Here is a 25,477-nt window from a genome sequence, read left to right on the forward strand (position 1 = left end):
CTTGCATTATAAGCCATTATAAAATATGAATTACTCCTGTATACAATATTAGCTACATCAGTCGGTAACACCTAGGCTTAATGCGCCTAATACACAGTGAACGTTTGGTAATTCCAATTTATTACGAATGGTTCGCATATTCCGGTAATGCCGTCCTGAGGCATAATTCCAATTAAATTGAGTCCGTTTTAAAGACTATTATTGGCACTTTCTCAAACTTTTAATACTCTTACAAACAATTTAGCAGTTAATCCATTAGCCATCCGCATTTGTTTATAAAATATGGGCGGCGAAGTAAATTTTGCTATTATCTAGACGTTGCAGATTAATCGGTTGCGTTGCGGAGTGGATTTTTGAGATTAATTTTATTCAATTTTTCATTTTCTCGGTTATAATTAGGCTAATATATTACGTTAAAATTGATTACGCTCGAGGGGCAACAATCAATCGCACACGCCGGACTAAATGCAAAACAAGCTTTTGAGTTTTCCCGGCTGCTCAGTTTCGGGCGAAAACAATTTACATTTTTCGGTATTTTTAAGCCGATTTAACTCTTTCAAATTTAAATATAAAAGAATCGGGACCCGTCCGGGTGTTGATTATATTTATTCTTTTTATGTTGGTAAATATATTCGTTTATAAATCAACAACCGGAGACATTGCAAATCAAACCGGCTCGAGACGTAAAAAATTCGAAAACGATGTTGGCAGAAAAAAAATAATCCGCTTATCGTTTAGATGAATAATTATCTCAGTTGAAGGGTGTGTCAAAATCGAATGGCAATTATTTTTTATTTTCATTTAACCAGTTCATGTTTAGCCTGGTCATGCTCTTGAACTGATGTGGATTGAAACATTGGTTGTCATTGGCAGATAAAAATAATTAATCATAAGTCTGATTTATGGCGTCCTTGTTTTTTATCATTCAGTTTTTTTCTCGTCCGATACAAATTAACAGGCATAATTTGATGTAAAATGTGTGTATAATAGTTTTCGATTACGATTTTTGACGTCGAGTATTTCGATAAAATATTAATAAAGTCGGGACGGTTAAAATTTTTTAATTTTCTCTCAAAACACATTATAAATATTAGATAAGTGTGCCTACGAAAACAGGTTCATCTAACAAACTCACTTTACATTGTCGTTCACTTATTCTTATTTTACGGCCACAAAGGAAATCTTGGATATTAAGTGCACCAGTAAAAGATTTACTGAATCCTTGAGACAAAGTGTAGCATAAAATAAATCTCGGCAACTTATGTTCGCTGCACTCGATATACAGGTGGCTTTTTAAATTTCCAGATACCATTATTTATGTAGTCAATTATTCTACTTTCTCAGTTATTTAAGGATGTTTCACGTTTAAATTAATTCCGTAAAGTATTAAATTTTCTAACACTCTAATCTATCGATAAAATGAATCCATACATTTTACGCCTAATGCACTTGCAATCGCCAGAGGGCTTTTATATTTAAACCTCATAACATTTGGAATAAATAAAAGATAGATAAAACTCTGCATACATAGAACTTTATAAATTTATTGTGTTTGAAGCATATAGTTTTGGAAAATACATTCTTTTTAAGACAGTTAAAAGTTTATTTCGCTTGCACATGTACATTTTATTAGTTTTGGTTGAAAAAAAATTGAATTAAATATTGTGGTCAATAGAATTTCGTTGGCAATTTAGTAGCGCGATAATATTTGTCGTTAAAAAATAAAATTCGCCGTGAATTGAATGTTTGGCAGATTTTATTTATAGAAAAGCTTTTTTGCGATGATTTTCGATACGAAATAATTAATGAGCATTTAATGGAAACCGAGTAAAAGCGGAATTGCAAGGTTTTAGTTTGTGCGGCAAAAACGCCAGTTCTATATTATTGCTGCATTCGTTTCTGGGGCATTCTTGATTTCAAATAAATGGTATTATTATGTATTAAGCAATAAAAACATAATATAGTTTCTTGTTATTGCTCGATTTCGGGAATATCCACCTCATAGAGTTTAATGTTTCAAGGAATTCACTAGGTTTAAAGGTGTTCGTATATTTTTATTATGTGCTTCCGTCTGCAATCTCTTAATATAGTATTTCAGTTTTTTCATATTCTTCTCGTTTCTTGTTCCACCGTCACATGCACATGAAATGTTTTACGTCAAGGACAAATTCCTTCTTTACGTTATTAAATTTGTTGAACTCAAAAGTCATGGGAATCATAAAAGCTGAACATATTCGTACATATTTTTCTACAAATTGATATTCCGAAATATAATTGTTGTAAATTACATTTGAGGAAAATTTAGCCACACACTCTAATTCTGTATCAATGGAAAAATGTTGATTGTCACTAAATATTCCCTGATTATTTCAGTGAAAACTCTTCAATTGAGAATAAATTGATTAATAAATACGATTCCATATAATAATTTTATTTCAGTTTTTTATGGAACAATTAGCTCATTGATTAATCAGTATGTTCCGCTGATTTTAGTTTCCACTTATTAATTAGTAGTTTACTAAATTACTTAATGAAGTAGTAGGAATTCACTAACCAATCAATAAGTTTTTCAAATACTAAATGAAATATAAAAATGTTCACTGATTCAGATTTGGTGCACCGCATATTTTTAAAATATTCTAATTATTCTTTTATATTTAGTTTTCTTTTAAAAATCATTTGCAATAGCTTTCCTCGGCAAAATCAGTGCTTGAGCATCAGCATACATGCGGAGACATGAATAAAAGAAAATGGTCCCTAAGAAACTAGAAAACGAACAGAAGTCTTTTGTGAATACACTCCAATCCACTCCGTTTATTAACGTGCACAATTAAATGGTCCTGAAATTGAATTTATTTTTTATTTAAAGCTGCCACGCAATGAAAATGTAATATTTATAAATTGAATTTTATATTAAACACAATTTAATTAGGGCGCATCCACCATTATTAAAATAATTATTTAATTTTGCTTCAAATGAATAACGATATAATATTGACAAAACGTTAATGGCGTTTTAAAATGTAAATTATATTTATGAATATTAAAGTGATATCAACACCATACTCAAGTGAAATCCCCATTTTTTTTTTAAATAGCTACCCTATTTGTTGACCAACGTTTTTTTTTTATGAGAACAGTTCAGAAATTTTAAAGAATGCTTCAAAAGTGTAAAAAGCTTTGTTACTCATTTTAAAAGTTTACCATTTACAAACTGCAAGCTTTGTTTTCGTATCTTTTCAACCGTGCTGCGAACGACTAAATTTTCACTGCAGTCGACTATCTTTGTTACCCTAAGAATTGTTCAGTAAAACACTGTGTTTTCGTTTACATTGATTTTGTTTTTTTAAGATATTTATTTTATTATCTGCCTGAAAAGTTGATTGTCTCAATTCAGTTCATCATTATTTTATGTTTTATCTATTATTCGACTCAAACAACTTAAAAGGGACATTTTAAAATAATAACCATATTTTATAATTTAAATATAAGCATTTTTTATGGGTGTATTCAGAATTCCAGAAAATACTTCCCGCATAAAGGGTAATATTTCAATTCCATCAGAAATAAATTATTCGTTTCCTTATAGTCTAATCTTTCTGTAGTCTTTCACCCTTCATTGTGGAAGAAGGTCTAATTCTCCCATATAGAATGACATTAAAAAAAGGATATTACGACAGGGTGGTTCGTATATAAAACTGCGAAACTTAAATTCATATATATTTCACGTCAGATCCAGGAAATGTAAGTTTAAGTATTCCCCTAAGGAGATGTTTTTAATCTATTTGAATAACAAATAGTTTTTTTTCTTATTCTAACGTTTCGTTTTGATTTTTATGGGGTTGTAAAAAATAATGTCTATACATAAGACAAAATATTAACATCTAAAAGATCGCAAAATTTCTAACATTTCGGCTTTAATGTAATATACATAATAAATGTCAAATAAACAGTAAACAACCTGATATGTTGATTGAATTTAAACTTCTGTATTTTAAACAACAAATTATAATTTCAAATTAATATTACCCAAAATAACGTGAAATAGAATATCATGATGTAATGGATAACTTAAGAAAGTCGGGTTAACAGAGAAAGGGCGAGGAGCGTAACCTTATAAATGTATAAATGTTAAATTAAATTCGTACATTAAAATGAAAAATACATAATAGTAAGTAAACAAATAGATCTCATTTCATTTGTTAAGTTCATGTAATTTATTGATTAAAATTCATGTTGCTATAATTGAAAGTAATATTTTATAATACATAATATCGGTCCGTCCAAATATTTAGAAAGTTAATTCATTAAATTAGTCCCACGAACAAGAAAACACAACTTCACCGAAAGGGAGATAATTAAAGCTTGAGCCATTTCATTACCAGACGTATGTAATACTTAATCTGGGCGATAATGCTACAGTGGAAAGAAGATTAAGTCTAGGATCAAGCACAACATGGAATACTCTCACTTAACAAATGAATTGCTCTGTCGATTAATGAGGGTAACGTTAATTAGATTTTTTTTTTTTTCATAAGCACGCACTTCAAATTTTACAGCAAATTAATAGTGTCTCATAAGTTTTGTTTCGGTTGAAAATACTAAATTAAAAAATTAATTAGTACGGGAAATTGAAAATTTGCGTCCGTTTGTGTCCCATATTCGCCACGCTTGAGTTTTAATTAACGCTCGTAGATACTTTTCAAATGCGAACCTAAAAACACCAACAGACATAAGTAGATCACGTATCAAATTTATTCATCTAACATGAAAGTTTGAGTTTTTATCAAAGGTACTTCGAATTTCTTTCATTGTGTATTAACTAATGCAAAATTAAATCAGATCAGATTTTTTTTGTTGTAATACAGAATTATTTATACAAATATATATTATATACTTAAGCTTTAATTATTCACACATTTAAGAATCACAAATATTAAATCAAATCAACTGCCAATTCCCAAACCAGACATTGCAAAGCAATTTAAAAATATTTAATTATACGAAATGGCTGCAATATAAAATGTTTCTTTAGAGCAAAGAGATAAATCAATTTATGAACAAAACATTTCTTCAGGTGATAAAACAAAATGTGTATTTTTGTCTTAAGTAAACATCCTTGTTGTTTGAAAATCAATTGGCCAAGTTAAATAAAAACCCTTCGTGAAACAGTTTGATAAACTGCATGCGGGTTTATTTTATTTTCAATTCTCTTTTTGCACCTTCCTTTATTCTTCGTCTAATGTTTTGTAGTTAATCCTTTTGGTGCATTAGAGTTTCTTTTTAGTCGCGCGTAAAAATTAAACATCTCCCAGTCACTTTAGAGAAGAGACCCTTTTTTTTAGAAAACAGCCCCAGGAAGGAATATTATATGAAGACGGGTCATCCCCTTTTCTTACACAAAAACACTTTACGATCCGACCGGTGCTTACAACTTATTGCAGATCGTCTCCTGCTTTATTACCGCAAAACACGAAATTTTGAATATAAACCGACATATAATCGGCCCGGCCCATACATCCCGGCCGACGTTGTGCCTCTGTGTGTGTGTGTATGTGTGGATTTGGGCCTTAGACCTGTTGCAAAAAAGCCAGCGGTACCCACATCCTCTCCTGCGTTTCAGCTGCGACGCCTTTTTTACGGTGCCCCCATAAAAAATGATCATAAAACATGTTTTTATAACTCGAATAAATTATACAAGGAGAGTTTTATTTTCGCACCAACAGCGCGTAATTAAACCAAAGAATAAAGCGGCGACGGTCCTGATAATTGCATCTTAGGGGTTGGTTCCAGGACCCGCTCCCATTTTTAACAAACGACTTGTGCTTGCCGAGCACATAAATTCGACTTAACGCGGACTTGTTGTTGCAGGACGGCGTCTCTTTGGAGGGCGGCATCGTCAGCGTAAGTGCCGACGGCAACACCACCACCAGCACGCTAGCTTTCACACCAACATCCGCCGATCATGGCCTAATCCTGACATGCAAAGCATCGAACCAAAGGATCCCGTTCAGCGAACAGCAAAGCACGTGGATGTTGAGAGTGTTATACCCGCCCAAAGTTACGCTCACGCTCGGCCACGGTCTAGACGCCACCGACATCAAAGAAGGTGCCGATGTCTATTTTGAATGTCATCTCATCGCCAACCCATGGGTGAGTGCGGATTCATTCTTATTTGTCGGTTCGGGGTAATTAATAAATTTAAATAAAGTTCCTTGACATGTTACTTAAATTTGGAAAACGATACTTTTAGGAAGTTTATTGCATCGATCAAAACCGTTTTTATGATTGTAATAACCGTGATTCTGTTATGACGTTACTTACAATAGACAAGACAATTTCATTTTTATTGATCGAATTTATGAGTGTGCACTTGTTCTGCTTCACAAAACTTTTAATACGCCATTGAGCTTCCGCAATAACTTTTCTATCAAATATGGTAACTTTTTTTATAAATTGGATAACTTAAGTTGGAACTGAAGTTATGCAAAAATTTTAATAAGATTAAGGCATTCTTAAACTCAGTTTAGCACATTTTATCAAGACTTCTCTAGGAGAAATTTCCATGTCAGCTTTAAAACCATTTCGTTTCACTAGAAATTGAAGTAATATTAAAAATTCAGTTAGATCAAATATATATATGGTATAAACTAATAACAACTTACTTATTTCAGAAGTAACCTAATTTACGACTAATTTGTATAAAACTATCAATAAGTTACACTTTTTTAAAGTTACATGACTGAATTTCTCAATACACAACAGAAGTCAGTAACTCACTGGTTAAAATCTAAACACTCGAAACAGATTATGTATGTATGAATTAATGATTGCCTATTTATTTTGTGAAGGTATTTAAAAATAGAAAGAAGGTGTAAATTGATCGTTGGCTTCGAGTAACATTGATTTTAAACTATTTTCTTGTTTATAGTTTTCCAACAGTTTCTCCAATGTGTGTTATGTGATATAACCATCACATTTAAATCGATATACATACTTTTATCTAAATAATAAATAGACTATTTTCTATTTTTGAGATTATTTAATAAATTTTATATGTCATATTTTAATATTTTTGAAATTGTGTTAATATTAATATATATATTTTCTCTAATTATAATCTTTATTCTATTTGATAGTTTGATTAAGAAGACGATTTAACAATATTGTCGATTATGTTGATGTTCATTATTAAAAAGTTTAAATTGGTCAGTTATTTTTATAGATGTCGTATTCATATTAATTAACAATGGTGGTGATAAAGACGAAACTATTTAAAGGTCGTACAAGTAGTTGGCCAAGGATTTAGTTACTGATGCCGATGTGGTGTAAGGCGACGATGTGTAGTTAAGAGTGTCGGTAATCCGTGGACGAGCGCACGGCTTCGCCCATTCTCCCTGTTTGATTGCCTCTCTGCCCCACGTTGGTCTATGCAAATCATTTCGTCTGCGTTGTTGCTGTTACTAGGCTAAATTACTATCTGGAGGACGTAAAAACGAAATTAGCGCGAATCGGTGTTTTCGGTCTGGGAAACTTCAGGGACTATCGATTTAATGTTTTCTTCAGGATGATGCGTCGACAACATTTGTACAAACATAAGGTTGTTATTGTCTGTTTGAAATCAACTGAATAAAAGACAAAGCGTGTGATTACGTACAATTATTCGCTCAGCATTTTCCAACGTTACAAAATGAGCATGGGTTTAAAGTTAGCAAAAGCTTATTACTAAAATGAAAGTACACAAAGGCAACATAAAAAGTTATAAGCACTCGTTTTAAGTATTGGCATTTATATATTCAAATTATACTGTAAACACTTCTCATATTTACTCATTTATTTCAATTAAAACTTTGTGTTCAAGGTTAATAATTAATACCCTTTTCAGTTTGGTCATACGTTCCACGAAGCGTGATACACCCATTTATCTTTGTTATGATTTAATGGAACTGATTTTAATTTCAAGCAAACTCATGAGCACAACATACACATTTAAATTAAAATTTAACCATAGTGTAAAGAGAAAATCGTAAAAATGTACATATGTATGTATGCACAATATTTTTGTGAACGTATTTGTTATAAAGTAAATATTTGTCATATGTTGATTTACAAATATCTATTGTATAAATAAAATAGCTTAATTACATGACATTTCACAATTACACAAAATTACTTTATCTAATAATTACATAATATGACGTCAAATATATTTTTTATAATTAAGAGGCAGCAAATTTATGAAACTTCATGAAAGTACTTAATTTTTGATCACACCCAACTAACCTAGTAATTAATAGAGCTGTTTTCCCACCTAAAATATTAATTATAACAATAGTAGTAGTAAGTTAATCCACTCGAGGGAAAAAAACCGTCTGGGACGTAATTTTCTCTTCTGTTCGACAAAGTGGATAAATTGAAAAGACAATAAAATAAAAAAGAATAATTAGTCAGGAGTGAGTTCGTTATCAAAGGTCTGGGGCTTAACTTTGCTTCGTTTCATGCTCTCTTTGTACCGAAATTTAATTTGATAATATTAACAAAAGTTTAAGTAGCGGTTTTACATTAGAGGAAAATCGATGATGAGCCGATTAATATGATTAAACTTGGAGCGATGAATTATTGGGCAAAAAATAATAAGGGTTTTATCCGACACTAAAGAAACATTTTAAAGCCAGTTAATGTAGAGTATTAAAATTTTATCAAAATACACTTCATCTAAATTTCAAAAACAGATTTAATTAAATGAAACTTCCATTATAATTAAGCTATATTTTTAAAGAAACTTCGTAAACTCTAAATGAGTACTCGCATATGTATCATCAAAGTACTTATAATAATCGTAAAGTGTTTATATAGTTTTCATGAAGTCAGTCCGTTCTTTTAAGTCGTAGAATCTTTGAAACTTTGTGAAAATGGACAGGTTTAGAGTAAAGCACGTAAAATGGCGTTATCGCGTCCAGTTCCAGTGACAGTAAAACGCCTGGTAAATTCTTGAGGATAATGCTGAACGAATGGAGGAAAATGCAACCCGAAGAGCAATAAAACAACAACGACAACTTAATGCCAATTGCGGTTAGACCGAAATACCCAAGTTAATTTCTAAACCAGGTGTAGAACTTGATTTATTAGATTAGTTTGATTTCAAAATAAATAAGGCATTTAGTAAGCAAATTTCCTTCACAATTCGGGATAAATTTAATTTACGCTTTAATTTTCCCATTAAGGCAGACATTCATCTTCAATAGATTTCTAATTATACCACTTCGGCTTCACCTCAGAAAAGAACTTGGCGATATTTTTATTCCTTTTGTAAATTTAACATTTAAATGGTTCATAAATTGTGCCTCCGCAGGTCTTCACTTCATTTTCAATTTTGGTTTCATTCGGCTTTGCTGTCAAAGAAACTATTCTATCAAGCGTTTACAGTTCAAATTTTACAGCCGTTTACTTAACCGCAACTTCGGTGATAAAAACGGTTCTTGTCAACAAATTATGATTTATTTCAATGATTAATTGTTAATTTTAAAACTACACCAATGCGAAATTCGATAATCAAACAGTAAATATAATTAACTTTATATGATTATGTGCTTTATAACAGTTAATAGATTATTTGTCAACAAAATTAAGTGTCTTCATAAACAAAATTACATAATTAAAAACGTATTTAATGCATTCATCTATTGAAAGCTCGTTAAATTACGTTCCTAATGCACTGGTGTCGATTAATATAATAAATACATTTTATCGTTAATTTGCAATTTTATTCGCTTGCACAAATATTTTACTGACATATATGGTGGATTTATTTATTTATCTAGATTTTTGCTTTTAATTATATTAATAAATTCTCATAAAATTGGATTAATGGATTACACTCTTTTAATTATTGATAAATACATTACATGGGGCGGAAGGTGATATTATTCTACTCTTTGTAATTTACTGTCTAGTAGACAATGTCTACAAAACACAGATGCTACGAACCATGCTTGGGACTCGTATAAACAGCACTAATAGTTCTCAAGAGATACAAAACTGCAGACAGTTTCGTGTTATTTCAAGTTTTCTTTTAAGAATTCCTAATTTAGGTTTATTTCAGGTGTTTTAAATTATAAATTGCAGGTACGAGTTATACATACCAAGCCAATTTCTATATTTTGGAGCTTTAACGAGGATTATTTCGTTCGAGTTAAATATAATTAAATTAATTGACTGTAAATCTATTTGTACTACAAAATGTATTATAATGTGCAAATACAGTTATGATAAATACAATTTGTAATATTGTTTGTGTTCATTTACTGTTGTGGCGTTTATAAGCTAGATTTATAATTTTATTTTATCCAGATAAATTTATTACTAACACGAATATCGTAAAATTAAAACATCCTGAAATAACTCTATACATAACGAATTTTTTATAGTTAATATTAATATAATTTACACAAATTGACAGTAAGTACAACAAAATGACAAGGAAATCGTTAAAAATTCCTCTAAGCTTTGCTGTATTCCATACGTAACATTATTAGCTTTTAAGCAAATATATTTCAGTGTAAATATAGGTATAATTATTCTTGTCTGGATAGTTTGGTCTTTGGACTATATTGGAACACATCATAAACACTAATAGTTCCCTAGAGACAGAAAATTGCGGACAGTTCTGTTTTATTTGATATTCAATTTTAAGTATTCCTAGCTTAATTAATAAGCCTTTATTATTAGTGGCCCAATTACGGATTTGTCATTAAATTTGATCGTCAGTTCGTTACACTAATTAAAAAGTATTCCTACTTAATTTTAATGAGAGCTCTGTTTTCGTTGTTCGATTTACTTGCGTTTAAATAACACTAGTTCGGGCTGGGCGACGCAGATTACAGTCTGCTGGCAAGTGTCATACAATAAAAAAACTTTTCTAATAGGAAGGACCCCGTTTCGTGAACGATTTCCTTAAGTTTAATAGTGCCGTATCACCTAACTTTTGCAAACTGGGAATTTTTATCTTTAGTAAACCTGCGCTTTGAGGGTCCTCAAATTACATACATAATTGTCATTAAAACTACAATTGCCAACTCGCGCAAAATCCGAAACTGCATATTATAACCGAACAAGAACTCGACAACTCGGGGAAATGCATGTAACTAGATCAAAAAGTTTAGTTGAACGTAACGCGCTCTCAAGTTTCAGTTTTCAGTTGGATTTTTTTTTAAAGTACAATTTAAAGTTGCCCGGCTTCTAAGTATTTTTAAATGACTTCATCACACGGACTTATTGAAGGCGCATCGGATTTCCAAGGTAATTGCTTCCTCGTCAAGAAAGTGCCTCCTGCACCGCCGATGACGGTGTTTGTTGTAAATTTATAATAACGCGAAGTTGGCATTTGATTTACAGCAATGGAGTGGAACAAAATTCAGCGCAAAAGTATCCGTTTACTAACAAAATTCATTCCTGTTTTTGTCTGATTTATTTGATGCAGATACTTCGAAAAAACTTTTTATTATTGTTCGTTCCCTCGATATTGTCTCAGTGAATAGACATCAGCGTTGTGGAGAAAAGTTTGGGTTTATACATAATCCCTACAAGGGGAAGTGATATCATTTTTTATGGGAGATTTACTCAATTTTTCACTGAGTATTAATTAAATTCAGTGAGGAGAAAATTAGAATTATATTAGAAAATTAATTTTGTAATAAAATTTTCATAATAACCAAAGGAATATTTTTAAATTGTAAAATAATTAAAAAATTTAATTTCTGGTCACGTATATCTATAACATAAAAAGATAACACAGCTCTAGAAACCAGAATACGTCATTAAACTTTATGTTCCTACAAATGTATAGAGGGAACGTATTCAATTATAACTCTTTCAAATTTTTTCACAAGTTCGTTGCATTTTTTATATTAAAATTAATTAAAAGAAAATTTCTTCATCATGTAATACTGATTAATATTTTTATCCAAATAGAACAAATAAATCTGGTGTTAATATTAAGAGACACAAAATATGCGAAATAGTTTCAGATCCAGGAATTTGAATTGTTAATTTGAATTCTGTAAACTAGTTAGAAACTGTAACGGCTGGAACGTCCGCATTGTTAGGTTTAATTCTCGGGTGGTTTTCGATACAGTCTGTATAAAATTATAGAGATCACACTATTTTTTTATATTTAAGACCACAACTAATACGTAAATTCAATTCAATCACAGAATTAAAAAAATATATATATTTTGGATATTTTTTTATTCATATAAATTTATTTATGGTTTTTTAACTTGCATTGTTATTCAATGGACTAGAAGTATGATTATTAAATTTTAATCTAAACTTTATAAATATTAGAACTTTGAATCGTTAACCTATTGTCAATTGTTAATGAGATATTAAATTTTTTCAAAAAAATTTTACGCAACTAAATATTATACAGAGTATTTAAATATTAATACACTTATTTTAAATGGCACCACATAAAATTTTCATACCATTCGATGCAGAATTTCATTCAACTTTATACAACTACATGAAATTACACTGTAGCTGTAACCGAAATTTTATATTTTTAATTCTCTATAAATTTCTAATAAATTAGATCCAATATATTGAATATGATGTAAAATTTGAGAGCCCCAAATGATGGTACAGGAAAGGTGTTTGAAAACGTTCAATCAATAACCTGTATTTTTTATTGCCAATAAATTAATACATTAATTTAATATATGGGCCATTAGAATGTTTAATGGTGATTGAATAAATATAAATCTCGAAATAATTTCCCTGAAAAAAAGTCTTGTGTATACCGCAGCAAGTAGGCCGCGCAGTATCGGCTAAATAAGATTTATATTGGCAATTATTCAATATTTAATGGGCCGTTCGTCCCACTGCAGGAACTTTTGTGCTCGTCCTGTGGCAAATGTCGTTAAGTTTGATGCACTGCACCATTGCACACGCTGATTTCAAATCATGGCCGAACAGACAGACAGACATTCACACCATAGAACGAGACTGGGCAATTATTTCATCGGTCAAGCACAAAGTACGAGCTTAACAATTTAACAGACAGAACTGTTGGTTGTTCAGGAAATTAGTTTCTACCTTTGATAGACAGTGTTCAAATGGATACTGTATATTATCATCTTCTGTTGCGGTATAATAATAATTACTCGCTGCACTTTACATAGTCTTGTATTAATTTTGGTAGTTTTCATATTTTTCCAACTAAACTACCATGTCGTAAATAAACAGTTTTAGCCTTTAGTGCTATTCGACTTTATTAGAGCAATTCCGTATGAAACATAGCAGCGATAATTCGCAAAATATTTTACTTAACTCGGGCCAAACTATTTGCAAATTGTTTGTCTAAAACTTCAAACCGGGAGCTGTAATTTTAAAACCCGGCCATCAATTTCGTATATTTCCATTAATAAATTGCTGCCGGATTACCCACTAATTTTCAAGTGACCCAACAATTTTGTTTACACGCTACATTTCCATATCGTATTAATACGTGTAACAAATTGAATTTTGATCCCGTTTTACAACGAAACAATTACAACAACAAATAATTGAATTTAAAAATTAACTAGTGCCGCTCAACGATGAAAACTTTTTTGTGCGGATAAAATTAAATTGTTAAAAAGGACAGAACAGCAGGTGACTGTGTAAAATTTCGATCTGTCAGTGTCTGAAAGGAGTGCTGCGTAGCAGGAAAATCTCCTTTTATGGTTACCACCGGGAGGGAGGCTTTTCCAGGCACGGCACCAGCTAATCAACATGCAACATCTTCAGTCAGTTTAATTGCGTCCTGCCGTCGAACGATTGTTTCGACGCCGTCTTAATTTTTGATTGGTCCCCCCGCCGTAAAACCGACACAAAACCGTTTCGACTTCCGGTTACTTTAACAGCTCATTAAGAACGAACTTAATTTTCTTATTGTGACGGAGTTTAACGTCGGTATAACAACCAACTTGCTCGGTGTATAGGCAGTAAAAATGAAATAATTGATAAGGCTGTAAAGCGGGGGGCCGATAGGATCGGACGCACGTCCAAGTTTTATTCCGGGCAAATTTTTGAATGCGACAGGATTTACATATTAAAATGTATTTTGGGACTTATCCTAATCCGGAATCACAATTTAAAACTATAATCCTTGTCTAAGCAATAAACTTTTACTAAAGTGGATACTTAACAACCGGAGCAACAGCGTTATTTACAACTTAATTTAATTTTATACAACATTCAAAATTAACAAACAATTACAAAAAATTTATTAAAACTAAATTTTAAATATTTTGTTAGCTCTTAATAATTATATAAATTAAATTGCTTAACTCTTGTTTGATATCGATAAAATACGTACTTTCCAAGAAAAACGAATTTCAATTTAGTTCCCATTTCCTAGAAAATTTTTCTTGTAAACCCGACAATCATATCCTCGTTGGACAAAATTAGTTTCAATGGAAAACAATTATTCTGTCTGTAATTATTTAATAGGAAAACTTTAATTGTCCATAGATAATTGATATACAATAATAATTCATTTAAAATATGATTTTGTTCCAACTTTTTAGTAACACATTCATTTATATCACATCATATTTACAAAAAGCATAAAAAAAATTATATACGACTTTCTCGAAAAGTATATATTTTATAGATAAACGCTTTTTTATGTGTTTCAAACAGATATTGTATGGTGTCAAATTTGTAAACTTATGAGTGGAAAAAAGTTATAACAAAAAAATTCACAATTCCCTCTTATACCAACCAGTTCTATAAATCCGATTGAAAATAATAAATAAGAAATGAAAATTTTAACTTTTGAGGCTTATAATTTTAAAAGGAAAAATAGTTTATTATAATTTTTTTAACGAAATCCTTCTAATTTTTGCCCTATTTACAGTGGTGGCGAGAGAAAATTTAAACTTCTTCAAATTTTGTTCAGTCAGTATAATAATTATATTTCAATATTCTATAATTTTTTGTGATATATCTTTAAAACAACGAAGATATTACTTCAGTCTGATTTGATCGTTATAGAGATATTATGAGAAAAAAAATTTGAACCATTTTCCAACGACAACCAGTTACATGGATTTTTATGCATGATAATTATCAGAAGCATGCGTCCAAAGTTGTTCAAAATTGGTTAAATCATAACATGTTGAGGTTCTCGATTGGCCAGCGCAAAGTCGGGATCTAAATCAAATTAAAAACTTATGGAACGACATGAAGTCTCAATTAACACACCAAAAACGATCAAATTTAGATGAATTGTGGTTATTAATTGAAGAGTCGTGGAATAATTTAATTTCAAACAACAGTTAACTTTGCAAATATAAAAATTGTGTGCTAATTCTGTGACCAGTCAATTTTTACTTTTTTGCCAGAAATAAGATAAAAAATGTCCCCTTTATTTAGTTCAAATTATTGAAGCTTAAAGGGCATTGGAAAAGGCAATTCTTTTTTAAAACTGAGAAACATTATTTTTTCACATTCATTCGTCGTAAGGGCGGACTCATTTTTCAAATCCGACTTTTTTCACTTAACGACATAAAAACAGCCAATGACTGAAATTCAGGATATTATATTCATCAAAAAAGTTTCGCCTGTTTCAAATGCGAGTCGTGACAAGCCGGGCGACAGTAATAAATGATACGTGTATCGTGTTCAATAATGAGCCTCGTTTCTTAAATCTGATTAATATTATCGCTCTATAACACCCCACAATTGAATGCAAAATTCTGCCGGCAAACTTAACGTATAACTATAAAAGCATTAATATAGTTAAGGGTAACGTCTATGTCCCAATTTAGTACCCAGGCGTAATTTGTTATGGAAATGTTTCCTAAACTCATATCTACTTTAAATTTGCGCCAAACAATGCACGTGTTATTAGCAAAAATGTTATTTCATTACGTATGCAAACGTGCTGAATGTGACGCGAAGCAAGTTGTGACTACTTGACACATACACATTAAGCTTGATTATAAAATTGCTGTACACCAGATTTGCATTAAAATTAGGTGGTATCTTTATATGGCAATTCACATTCATAAATATTAAAATAAGAACGTTTATGCGAAAGGTGGGAATATTAATTAGCTTTTGTGCTAATTTTAATGGCGCTTTCAAAGGTTACCCGCCGAGGAAAAACACCAAACTCATATTAGTTCGCAGCAACCAAAAAAAAAGATATGATTTAAACGAAATACAAAAGCGTTTAAACCGCGGGGAGAAAGTTAAAAAGCAAATTTAACCGGCCCAGATTTCCTTGTAGAATATCTTTAAAGCGGTTAAATTATAACGGGATTCCGAACACGTACACCATTTGAAATAATACATTTGTGTGAAAGTCAAAATATTTTTCGACTACCTTTTATCTGGAAAAAGCCGGTCCTGCAGTTTACGGCGACGCTCGCAAATAATAAAAATAATTTTTATTCAGACCGTGTCGCCGAATCATTTGCATATGGTGGATGCTTTGCGAATTTTCCATCAAACTTACGGAAAAAAAGTCAATAACTAGCGTAACGAAAATTATTTTTCGTAAAAATGAAAGCTTACAACCTGAATATGTAATGCGAAAATCTAATAGATTAACTGGCAAGATGTCAAAAAAGTCCTTATCATGTTACGACGCGTTTGTTAATAAATTTCAGGTCAAAGTTTAAGCGATATCAAAATTGAAATTGTTCTCGATTTTTGTGTACCAGCTTCATAAAAATCGATGTTTTTATTGAATATAACAGGAAAATTGTCCCATAAATTGTTCGTGGAATATGTTGTTACAATATAAACCATAATTTTGATGAATTTTGTTATTTATTGCTGGATAGTACAAATTTCTGCAGGCCATTTATAAATCAATTGTATATTTATACAGCCGATTTACATTTGGAAGATAATAAAACAACGTATTGTAATTGCATCATAAATATAATCCCACACAGAAACGTATTTTTATCAATGGATTGTGTCGACATTTTGTTTTTACTCTCTTCATTTACTTAAAATCTTGTTGTAAATCACATAAATTTACACGTTATAAAATTATTTGATCAATACAAATTATCGCATTTACCTCTGGCAATAATTTAATTCAGGTTAATCTGGCACATACATATTATAAAATGTAAAATGGCGACAAATCTATTCACAGGTTTTAATAAAACAATGAATTTAGCAATTATAAAATTGTGTTCGCTTTAAAAAGTCCATTAAACCAAATTTTCCATGGAAATTGTTATATTGTTGAGGGTATCCGAAAATTCTAAATTGTTAAAATCATTTCCGATAAATTACAGCATTTTATTCTGTACAGGGAATGAATGTTAACAATGCAAAAATCAAAAAGTTAGTAATGCAGAGAAATTGTTCACCTAAATGCACTATGACGATGTTGTAAAATACCTACACCAAAATATAATAATGTAATGTAAAAGCATGTAAAATATTTTTAATTTGTTTTATTTATATTTTTTGTTTATGTATATAAACAGGAAGACAATATTGTTGTTGTTGGATGTGTAAAACAATAGGGGTTAGATAGTTGATGTGACTGGGTTAGATAGTTGATTTAAATAATAATCACCAGCCACTCAATTACTTGTCTTGAAGTCTTAAGGCTCAAACAGTGACTTTGATGTTCGGGAAAACGCATGTCGAAAATTGGAATACTAATCCGAGAGTTACCATAGCATCTAATATCTATAAATCGTACATAGAACATAATAATTGAGTTTACCTAGTTACTGGGTAATAGCTCATATTTGGCACAGGCTTCTGAATAGAGCCACAAAATTCATTGAACCGATGGAATGGAAACGCCAGTGTGAAAGCTACGTGGAGATAATGTACACGTCTCCAAACTACTCTTCCTTCATTACGTTAAAAATGATTGTGAAAATCTTATTTGTACATTTTTAAACTTCTTTAAGGCTATATCTGTCCAAACAAACTTAAATTTGTTCAACTTCACAATCTAAACGATTGTGTCTCTAAATACATATGAAATAATTAAGAAATATTTAAATATGCAGTTTCTTTTTTATCTGTCGCTAATTATCAATTATTATATTAATGATTGTTTCCACCAAATTACTTAATTAATGAAGTTAACGAGAAATCAGTTATCAAAAATATTTATGAAAACATCGTAGTAACCATTAATTTAATGAATAACACGATTCGATGTTTAATTATTAAACGAATAAAAGTTAGCAATTAATTTTGAGCCATTAATAAAATTAGGATAATCGAAAATATAGAGGCACAAATGTTGGTAGCATTGTTAATTTTGTCAATATCGTCGTGCAGTGTTTTCTATAGTGTCAGGATTTGTGTGGAATTCATTATTAGGTTGTAAATTATTAATTTCGAATGTACCAACAGATCATCCCGCCAATCTTGTTTTAATCCCCATTATTGAGTGTTTGCAGTAAAACTACATTGTTTATTAGTACTTAACTTTAATTTACAACGTAAATATATCCGTAAAATGACAATATAAATACAAGAATGCCATTAACGGTTATAAACTGCTTATTGATGGATAAACGAATATTTAATGTTTTCTCAATTTAATAATTTATAATTGTTTTTTTATGAAAATCAAATAGGGCTTCTAACTAACCATTAACGTAATTTTTTTTAAATTATATTTTCTTTAATCATTTATATTTCAGAAAATACTTCAAACTTGTGTTTTGATAATTAATTAGAACAACTGTACACTTTCGTGTTTTACAAAGGACATAGAAAAATGGAACACTGGCCGAATAATTTAAAAATTCTCCATGATTAATATGACATTTCCGTAATATTGCGCCCGAATCTGCCGTCAAAGTAAATAAAGTATATTTTTCTAAAAACATTCTTTAAAGAGACTAAATTGCCAATTTATCTTAGCGTTACACGAAGATTTTTAAATCTACGTTAATTTTTCTTTTCCAGTGTTCCTTTATACAGCAAGCTAGTGTAAATCGAATCCGTCGGAAACATTTAACACGCTTCGGAATACAGATGGGGTTCTATTAAGTCTTATTTTTACTTAAAGCTCCTGTAATAGGTATCTTCTGATAAATAAAGTACAACACTGGTGGATAACTAATTAAAAAAATAAATGAAACAGCTATCGTTTCTTCTGAGGCTGCTGCTGCAAAAAGAAAAACAAAAAAAAACTGCATCTGATGTACATAATTGATACAATTGTAAAATACAGAGTTGATTTGTAAGTATACAGTGAAGAACTGAATTATCTAATATTACTGTTTTATTCTGGAAAAAATGTGTTTGCATTCGCAAGTGTTCTATATAGGTAGTTTTATTGTTCAGATCCCAGGAACGAGAAAAGTTTGGAATTGCAATTCATCACTTTTGTTCGAAAATATTCTGCCCCAGCCACGACTTAAACAATATTACAAAAAAAAATATTACTCAAACAAAAAAGTTACAAGACGCAACAAATGGGAAGACAATGCTTAATTTGAGCTCAGATTATTCATGTTGTTTCGAAAATAGGTTCTTGATAACTTGTATAAGTGTTGTTTGTAAAGCTACTTTCGTAATAATGTTTATAAAACGATTAAAGAAATCGTGAAATTTAAGCAGAGATAATCCCGAAACAGACAATAATAAAACATTAATATAAGATATTAAATAAAATGAGTCATCTTGGCATTTGTGCCAACTCCTTAAACAAAAACAGTAGAAAGCACAAAACTTCAGCTGTTTTATTCTTTTTCCTTGTGAATATAATCCTTTTTATCTGCTTAGTTAATGAGAACGCCCTAAGCGAATATCATAAAATGGATGACGTAACAAAACTATGAGGAAATACCTTTTCCACAAATTAGAGTAATTACAATTGTATTGTTTTAGTGAAACCTTAACAAGTTTTTAATTAAATAAGTAGCATCTGTTATGACAAGAATTTAATGTAATTAAGAAAATATATTATCAATTCACAGTTGCAAATAAATAAACTATTTAATTAAACGTGCACTGTTTTTCAAACCAATAACGCCTTTTTTATTTTGGTTGCTTATTTTATTCGCGAAGATTATCGATATAAAATCCCTTTTATGACGAATAAACAAAGCCAAAATTTAATAAAGGCAAACTTGTGTCCATACAGTACAATAAAAACTCCTCATCTGAATAATCCAATTCAGCGGTTACATTGGCATGAATCCGTATGTTTCACGTTGTTGGCGTTTGGAAAATTGAATAATATTTTTGATTTACTAGCATTTGACAGAAAAACGACATGTGCTGCAAGTTGTGCCTGATACTAACTATAACAGCAGTTGTGCAAACCATTCGTGTTTACTTTTGTATCATCGCGTATGATGGAATGGAACTTACAATTTAAAATTGTTATTTGAAATAAATTTACAAAAAGGAGTACAGTTTTAATGGACTTTTTTTGTGAAAATTAAACATGTATATAGAAACTTTTAGAACACCCGATGAATGACGAAATTGTAAAAGTTGCGTATTAAAACCCGACCATTTTAGTGTGTGCATAAAGCATTATCTCATTTTGTCTTCCATCAAATTTTAGTTACATTGTCATAAGACATTCGACACACAGTGGCATCGATGACGATCAAATTTCCACTGCACCGTGTGTGTTCTGATTGTATGGCAAATCAATGAGGCAACACATATTGTCAAGCGGTAACCTTCTAAGTTTGCTATTTGCATGCAACTTTCGGTTTATGACTTTTAATGCCTTGTCAAATTCCCATATTCATGAGGAAATTGAATGCGGATCCCATACGAAATCAGTATACAAAACGTGTGTAAGGAACTTAATTGTTTGTATATTTAATTTACAATTTAATACATTTAATTGCTTTTAATTTAATGACATGAATCGAAATAATGTTGTGGCTTATTATCACATAATTATTATTGCTAATTATATAATAATAGACTGTAATGTGTATAATGAAGATGTTAATTTGCATTAACGAAATCATTTTAATATATACTTTGTAATCAATCAGGAAAACAGGAGTTTTCCTTCTTCATTTTCTCTCTTATTTTTCAAAAAAATCACTAAAATCCCAGTTGAGTGGAGTACAAATTGAAAAATTGCTGTTCTGTGTTAAAATAATATAACACGAATTCTTAACAAAATTATTTATGACCACTGCCTTTATATTAATTTACAAAGTGAATTATACAAGAGAATCACGGAATTTACACAATTTAAAATACCGTTCTAATAAATATTATTGTATACATAATAAATTACCCATGAAAAAATTATCACAATTCTGAATCCTCGAAACATTAATATTAAATAACTTTTTAGATAAACGTGTTTATTTCTGACGTGAACGAGGTAGTCTCGTTGAAAGGCAACAAATTTAATAAGAATCAAATATTGAATATAAATTAATAATTCTTTAAAATCAAAACGATTAAAAATCTTTATGAAAATACACAACTTTATTAAATAACTAGAGTATAAAAGGTAATATGGGGACATATGCAGTTCAAGACAATTCTAAAAATTATTAGATTTTAACAAATTATAATTGATGAAATAATCTGATTTTCGACCAAGAATTAATATAAAAACTGGATTATACTACAATTTAAAAGAAGATCTGCAATTTAGATAAGATTCTAATAATTATTAGATTTAATAAATTATTGTATATATTTCTTCTTACAGTGTAGGACTCAGTTGGGGTTAAATAAATCTTCCGGATTTTCATCAAGTCCAAAAATATCATACATATTCTGCGATGGGTATCCTTGAGTCTGGTTCACCTTATTTTTGTCGAAGAGTAAGAATTCTATAAAAAAATACAATATTAAATATACTGAATATTATTATATCTGAAGATTTTTATGTTAAAACTTTATTTCAATATTTCAGTAACTACCCATGATATATGATCTAGTGAAAAGTTGTACTGAAATGTAACGTATGAAAAATATTTGACTTGAAGTTTCAATCATTTATAGGATAGTGACACAAATAAAGAAATATGTTTAGCCCTCCTCATTAAGAATTATTTTTATATAGCATTTAGTATAAATGCGTAAATATATAATTATTTACGATTATCTAACGTATCATAATCCCAATTTCCATCTTCTTCGATGACATAATCAAAGATATTCAAATTGTCTTCCAATGAATCAGGTAAATCGACGGAGTATACCAAAACAGATTCATCGTCCTTGCCATAACCAAATTTCTCCTTTGGCAAAGGCGTTTCTTTCATAACTATAAAGAAAGACACAGTTATGTGGGAAAATTGTACTAAACATGATATTTCGTGATAAAACTTACTTGGGGTAGCGTCTTTTGGCTGGCAACATGTTTCCTCCCATAATTGGTGGAATAAGCAGATAAAAATGAGTAACAATGCTGAAATATACATTTTTATGCTTTCGAAAATAACGTTCAGTAAATTTGATGTGTGCTGTCAACAATTATATCCAGTTTTAATAAAAACTTAACCATAGTAACCATACAAACTATAAATGTGGTATTTGAAATAACTAAACTATATTTTACAAACAGATTATACAATTTATTCAAATATGTATGAATCTACTTATTAAATTAATTTTATTCAATAAATTGCAATTTCAAATCAAATGAAACTCTAATAAGTTTCAATTAGACTCCATCATTTAATATCAGTTTCATCTTTGAATGCAGATTTGCATTAAATTTGATATTAATATTACTCATAAACAGTAAGCTAGTCCTACGAAATAAAATGAGAATGAATCATAGAACAAATTAATATTCATTTTCATTTCAAATTAATATTTTAATTATGTATTATAATGAAAATTTAAATAATAATTGTACACTCTCATAACTAACTAATTCAATCCTGAAAAAAAGTTTGTTTTGGATTTTCGAAGCATTCAGTAGTATTAGAAATTCTTCATACAAATAAAATTGTTCCTCGTCAATCTCGAAATAAAAGATACCTAATTAGAATTTCAGACAACGTAGATATAAATGAAATAATTCACAATTAATAAAATTTGCTTACGAATTCTGATCCCAAAATTCTCCTTCCATCACATAATTCTTGAAGCTGGTAGAGTTTAGTAATGAAGCAGTGTCAGGTACAGAGATAGAAAGTCGTTCGATCGAATCATCGTCATCCTTATAACCCAATTGCTCTTTGAGGCCACGCAACACTATAAATGTAGAAAATAACTGACATACGGCAAATCTTACGTGATATTTTGTGCTAACACTTACATATGGTGTCTGAATATTCTTGACAACATTTATCCGCCCACAAATAGACGAATATTATAAAAAAAGTATATACAAACCTTTGGCAATCCTTTTTCCACAAATATTTTCGACCACATCTAATAATAATATTATATGTTTTTTTTTCAATAACATTTCTTTATAGATTATAAATTTTTATCAATTAACCTGACAGTAACAATGAATCAAAATAAAATGAACTACTTCGTAGTAAATATTGATACTATTTGATTTGTATGACAGTCTATCATTGATAGATTTTTAGTTTAGTTCTGTTTATGCTTGTTAATAATCTTATAATCCTGGCTAGATAAACCTTAAAATGATTCAACATAAATATTTCCAAAAAAAGAAAAATGTATTTAAAAACATTTATTAATGAAACTACATTACACATATAAATTTTACATAAAGGGTAATTGTATATTTATATCCAAAATTAATCAGCGAAATAATTTATCAAAGATCTCTTTGCAACGGGTATTTTCTCTGCGAATTCTAGATGCTAGAGATCTTCCTCTGGATGATACTACATATCCAATAATTTTTAAAAGTTGTTTTTTCGGCATTTCTTTATATACCAAAACGGAAATTATTTTCAATATTGTCTTCTGAGAATATTGTTTCTGAATTAAGATTTTGGTCATTGGCCTAACGTGCTTTTTTATATCTTTGGTACGGTTATGTCCTTTTCTAATCATGTTCCTCACCTTTAAAGTATTAGTTAAAAGTTGTGCGAACATCTTCCTATTTTTGGATCTGACGAAGTTCAGTCTACGTTTAACTGGTAACTCGTCGGAAGGTTGCCCAAATAATCCTCCATCATCAACTTCATCCCAAGGGATACCTACTAAAAAGTTCGAAAAGAATTTTATTATAAGGATTTGAATATTTATCTAAAATCTACTTACGCTTTTCCAACACCCATCTTTGCCACTGCTCGTTGCCCAAAAATTGATACATCAAGCCGACGGATATTAGAAATATACCAGGAACGACAATTTCATTGAATATGGTTGAGCATAAATGTAAGTCGATTTTCTCAAGGACATATTTGAAGCAACCTACCAAAATCTTCTGCATTTTACTGCCAAATTGTTTGACTGATATTTGACAACATGACTCAATTGTTTTCAGATGTATTCAAATGTCATTTCGAAAATAAAAGTATAAAAAATCCATAAAATATCTTATAACACTCTAAATAAGTATGTAGTAAATTTGGCACCACTGAATATTGAACATCCAAATCATGATATAACAGAGTATATTTATTTATAAATGTAAAATGAAATAAATAAATTATAAATTGATTAAATTGATTAATGCTAATTATATGGTCTTTATACGTTCAGATGCAGATAAGTTTAATATGTTTCCTCGTTTGCCATCAGTTTTCGAAAGAAAACTTCCATAAGCATCAATTTTCTTTAACATTTCAATTATTTTTTTGGTCTCGCTGCTCTGCATTTTTTCTTCTTGCAAAGCTATAATCATGTTCGAGATTTTATCCTTAGAAATTAGGGTTCTCGGATACATTTCTGAAACCGGCCTAATTTTTTTGAATGGTATATGTTTTTCCCGAGTAATCTTCCACACCTTCCATACCCTTCTGGTACACCGTCCTTCGTATGCGGCGTTCAACTTGTCAACGTCTGTGAAGCTAATCTGCTGTGGAACAACAAAAGTTGCAACTGACGCTTTCTCCGTGTCCACATTAATGTCATTGACCCTCTCAGATCTTGTAATACAACGGTACGCTAAATATTTGAGAAAATAAAAAGTGATTGACATAAACAATGAGTGAATTGTATAAAATTTGCTTACCTTTATCTATTATCCAGTTTTTAGAATTCCTAACCTTAACCACAATCGTCTCCTTACAGTACATTGAAATTATAATTGAAGCGGTAATTGCACCTACAGAAAAAATAATTTCATATGCATTGGCACGCATTGCATTGGAAATTATTTCAAAGCCAGCATTTAAGTATTTAAACATTTTCTTGGGAGCGATCAAATATTGCACAGCTCAAAATGTCATTCAACAAAGAGAACTGTCATTGACTAAACATCATGTATTAGCTTTTTTATGTCAAATTTGACTTATGCAATATGTTATAACCTCTAATATGGAATTGCATTAAAAAGCTTTCCTCAAGCACAGTACTTGTAAGAAGCAACATAAACCGAATTGGTTTATTA

At 30.1% G+C, this 25,477-nt stretch overlaps 3 protein-coding genes across 6 annotated transcripts in view; 1 reads left to right on the top strand and 2 right to left on the bottom strand.

The window, feature by feature from the left end:
* LOC109609133 (nephrin-like) overlaps positions 1-25,477 on the top strand; it is a 199,636-nt gene that overhangs the window by 142,156 nt on the left and 32,003 nt on the right. For both annotated transcript variants that reach the window (XM_049961438.1, XM_049961439.1), the window contains one exon: positions 5,872-6,153. In XM_049961438.1, coding sequence (XP_049817395.1) covers positions 5,872-6,153 — 282 coding nt within the window. The remainder of the gene's footprint in view (positions 1-5,871; positions 6,154-25,477) is intronic.
* Positions 21,442-22,445, bottom strand: LOC109609143 (uncharacterized). Of its 2 annotated transcripts, XM_049961442.1 has the most exons (4): positions 22,319-22,445; positions 22,085-22,252; positions 21,690-21,815; positions 21,442-21,623 (listed from the first exon to the last, which is right to left on the bottom strand). In XM_049961442.1, the coding sequence occupies exons 1-3, from the start codon at positions 22,407-22,409 to the stop codon at positions 21,700-21,702; spliced, it is 375 nt and encodes a 124-aa protein (XP_049817399.1). In that variant the 5' UTR covers positions 22,410-22,445; the 3' UTR covers positions 21,442-21,623; positions 21,690-21,699. The 2 variants fall into 2 exon arrangements, with proteins under 2 accessions (XP_049817399.1, XP_019881321.1); XM_020025762.2 differs by having other exon boundaries at positions 21,442-21,815.
* On the bottom strand, positions 23,630-25,305 carry LOC126264279 (uncharacterized). Of its 2 annotated transcripts, none has more exons than XM_049961441.1 (3): positions 25,100-25,305; positions 24,184-25,032; positions 23,630-24,119 (listed from the first exon to the last, which is right to left on the bottom strand). In XM_049961441.1, exons 2-3 carry the CDS (start codon positions 24,353-24,355, stop codon positions 23,716-23,718), a joined length of 576 nt encoding a protein of 191 aa, XP_049817398.1. In that variant the 5' UTR covers positions 24,356-25,032; positions 25,100-25,305; the 3' UTR covers positions 23,630-23,715. The 2 variants fall into 2 exon arrangements, with proteins under 2 accessions (XP_049817398.1, XP_049817397.1); XM_049961440.1 differs by having other exon boundaries at positions 23,630-24,122.

The sequence above is a fragment of the Aethina tumida genome, chromosome 1 (genome assembly GCF_024364675.1).
Source record: "Aethina tumida isolate Nest 87 chromosome 1, icAetTumi1.1, whole genome shotgun sequence".
NCBI lineage: Eukaryota > Metazoa > Arthropoda > Insecta > Coleoptera > Nitidulidae > Aethina > Aethina tumida.

Coding starts and splice junctions, on each gene's coding strand:
- LOC109609143 (XM_049961442.1), bottom strand. CDS start 22,409: ATGTATATTTCAGCATTGTTACTCATTTTTATCTGCTTATTCCACCAA. Junction 22,253..22,318: donor GCCAAAAGACGCTACCCCAA/GTAAGTTTTATC, acceptor CTTTCTTTATAG/TTATGAAAGAAACGCCTTTG. Junction 21,816..22,084: donor TTATGATACGTTAGATAATC/GTAAATAATTAT, acceptor ATTTTTTTATAG/AATTCTTACTCTTCGACAAA.
- LOC126264279 (XM_049961440.1), bottom strand. CDS start 24,355: ATGCAGAAGATTTTGGTAGGTTGCTTCAAATATGTCCTTGAGAAAATC. Junction 24,123..24,183: donor AAGATGGGTGTTGGAAAAGC/GTAAGTAGATTT, acceptor CGAACTTTTTAG/TAGGTATCCCTTGGGATGAA.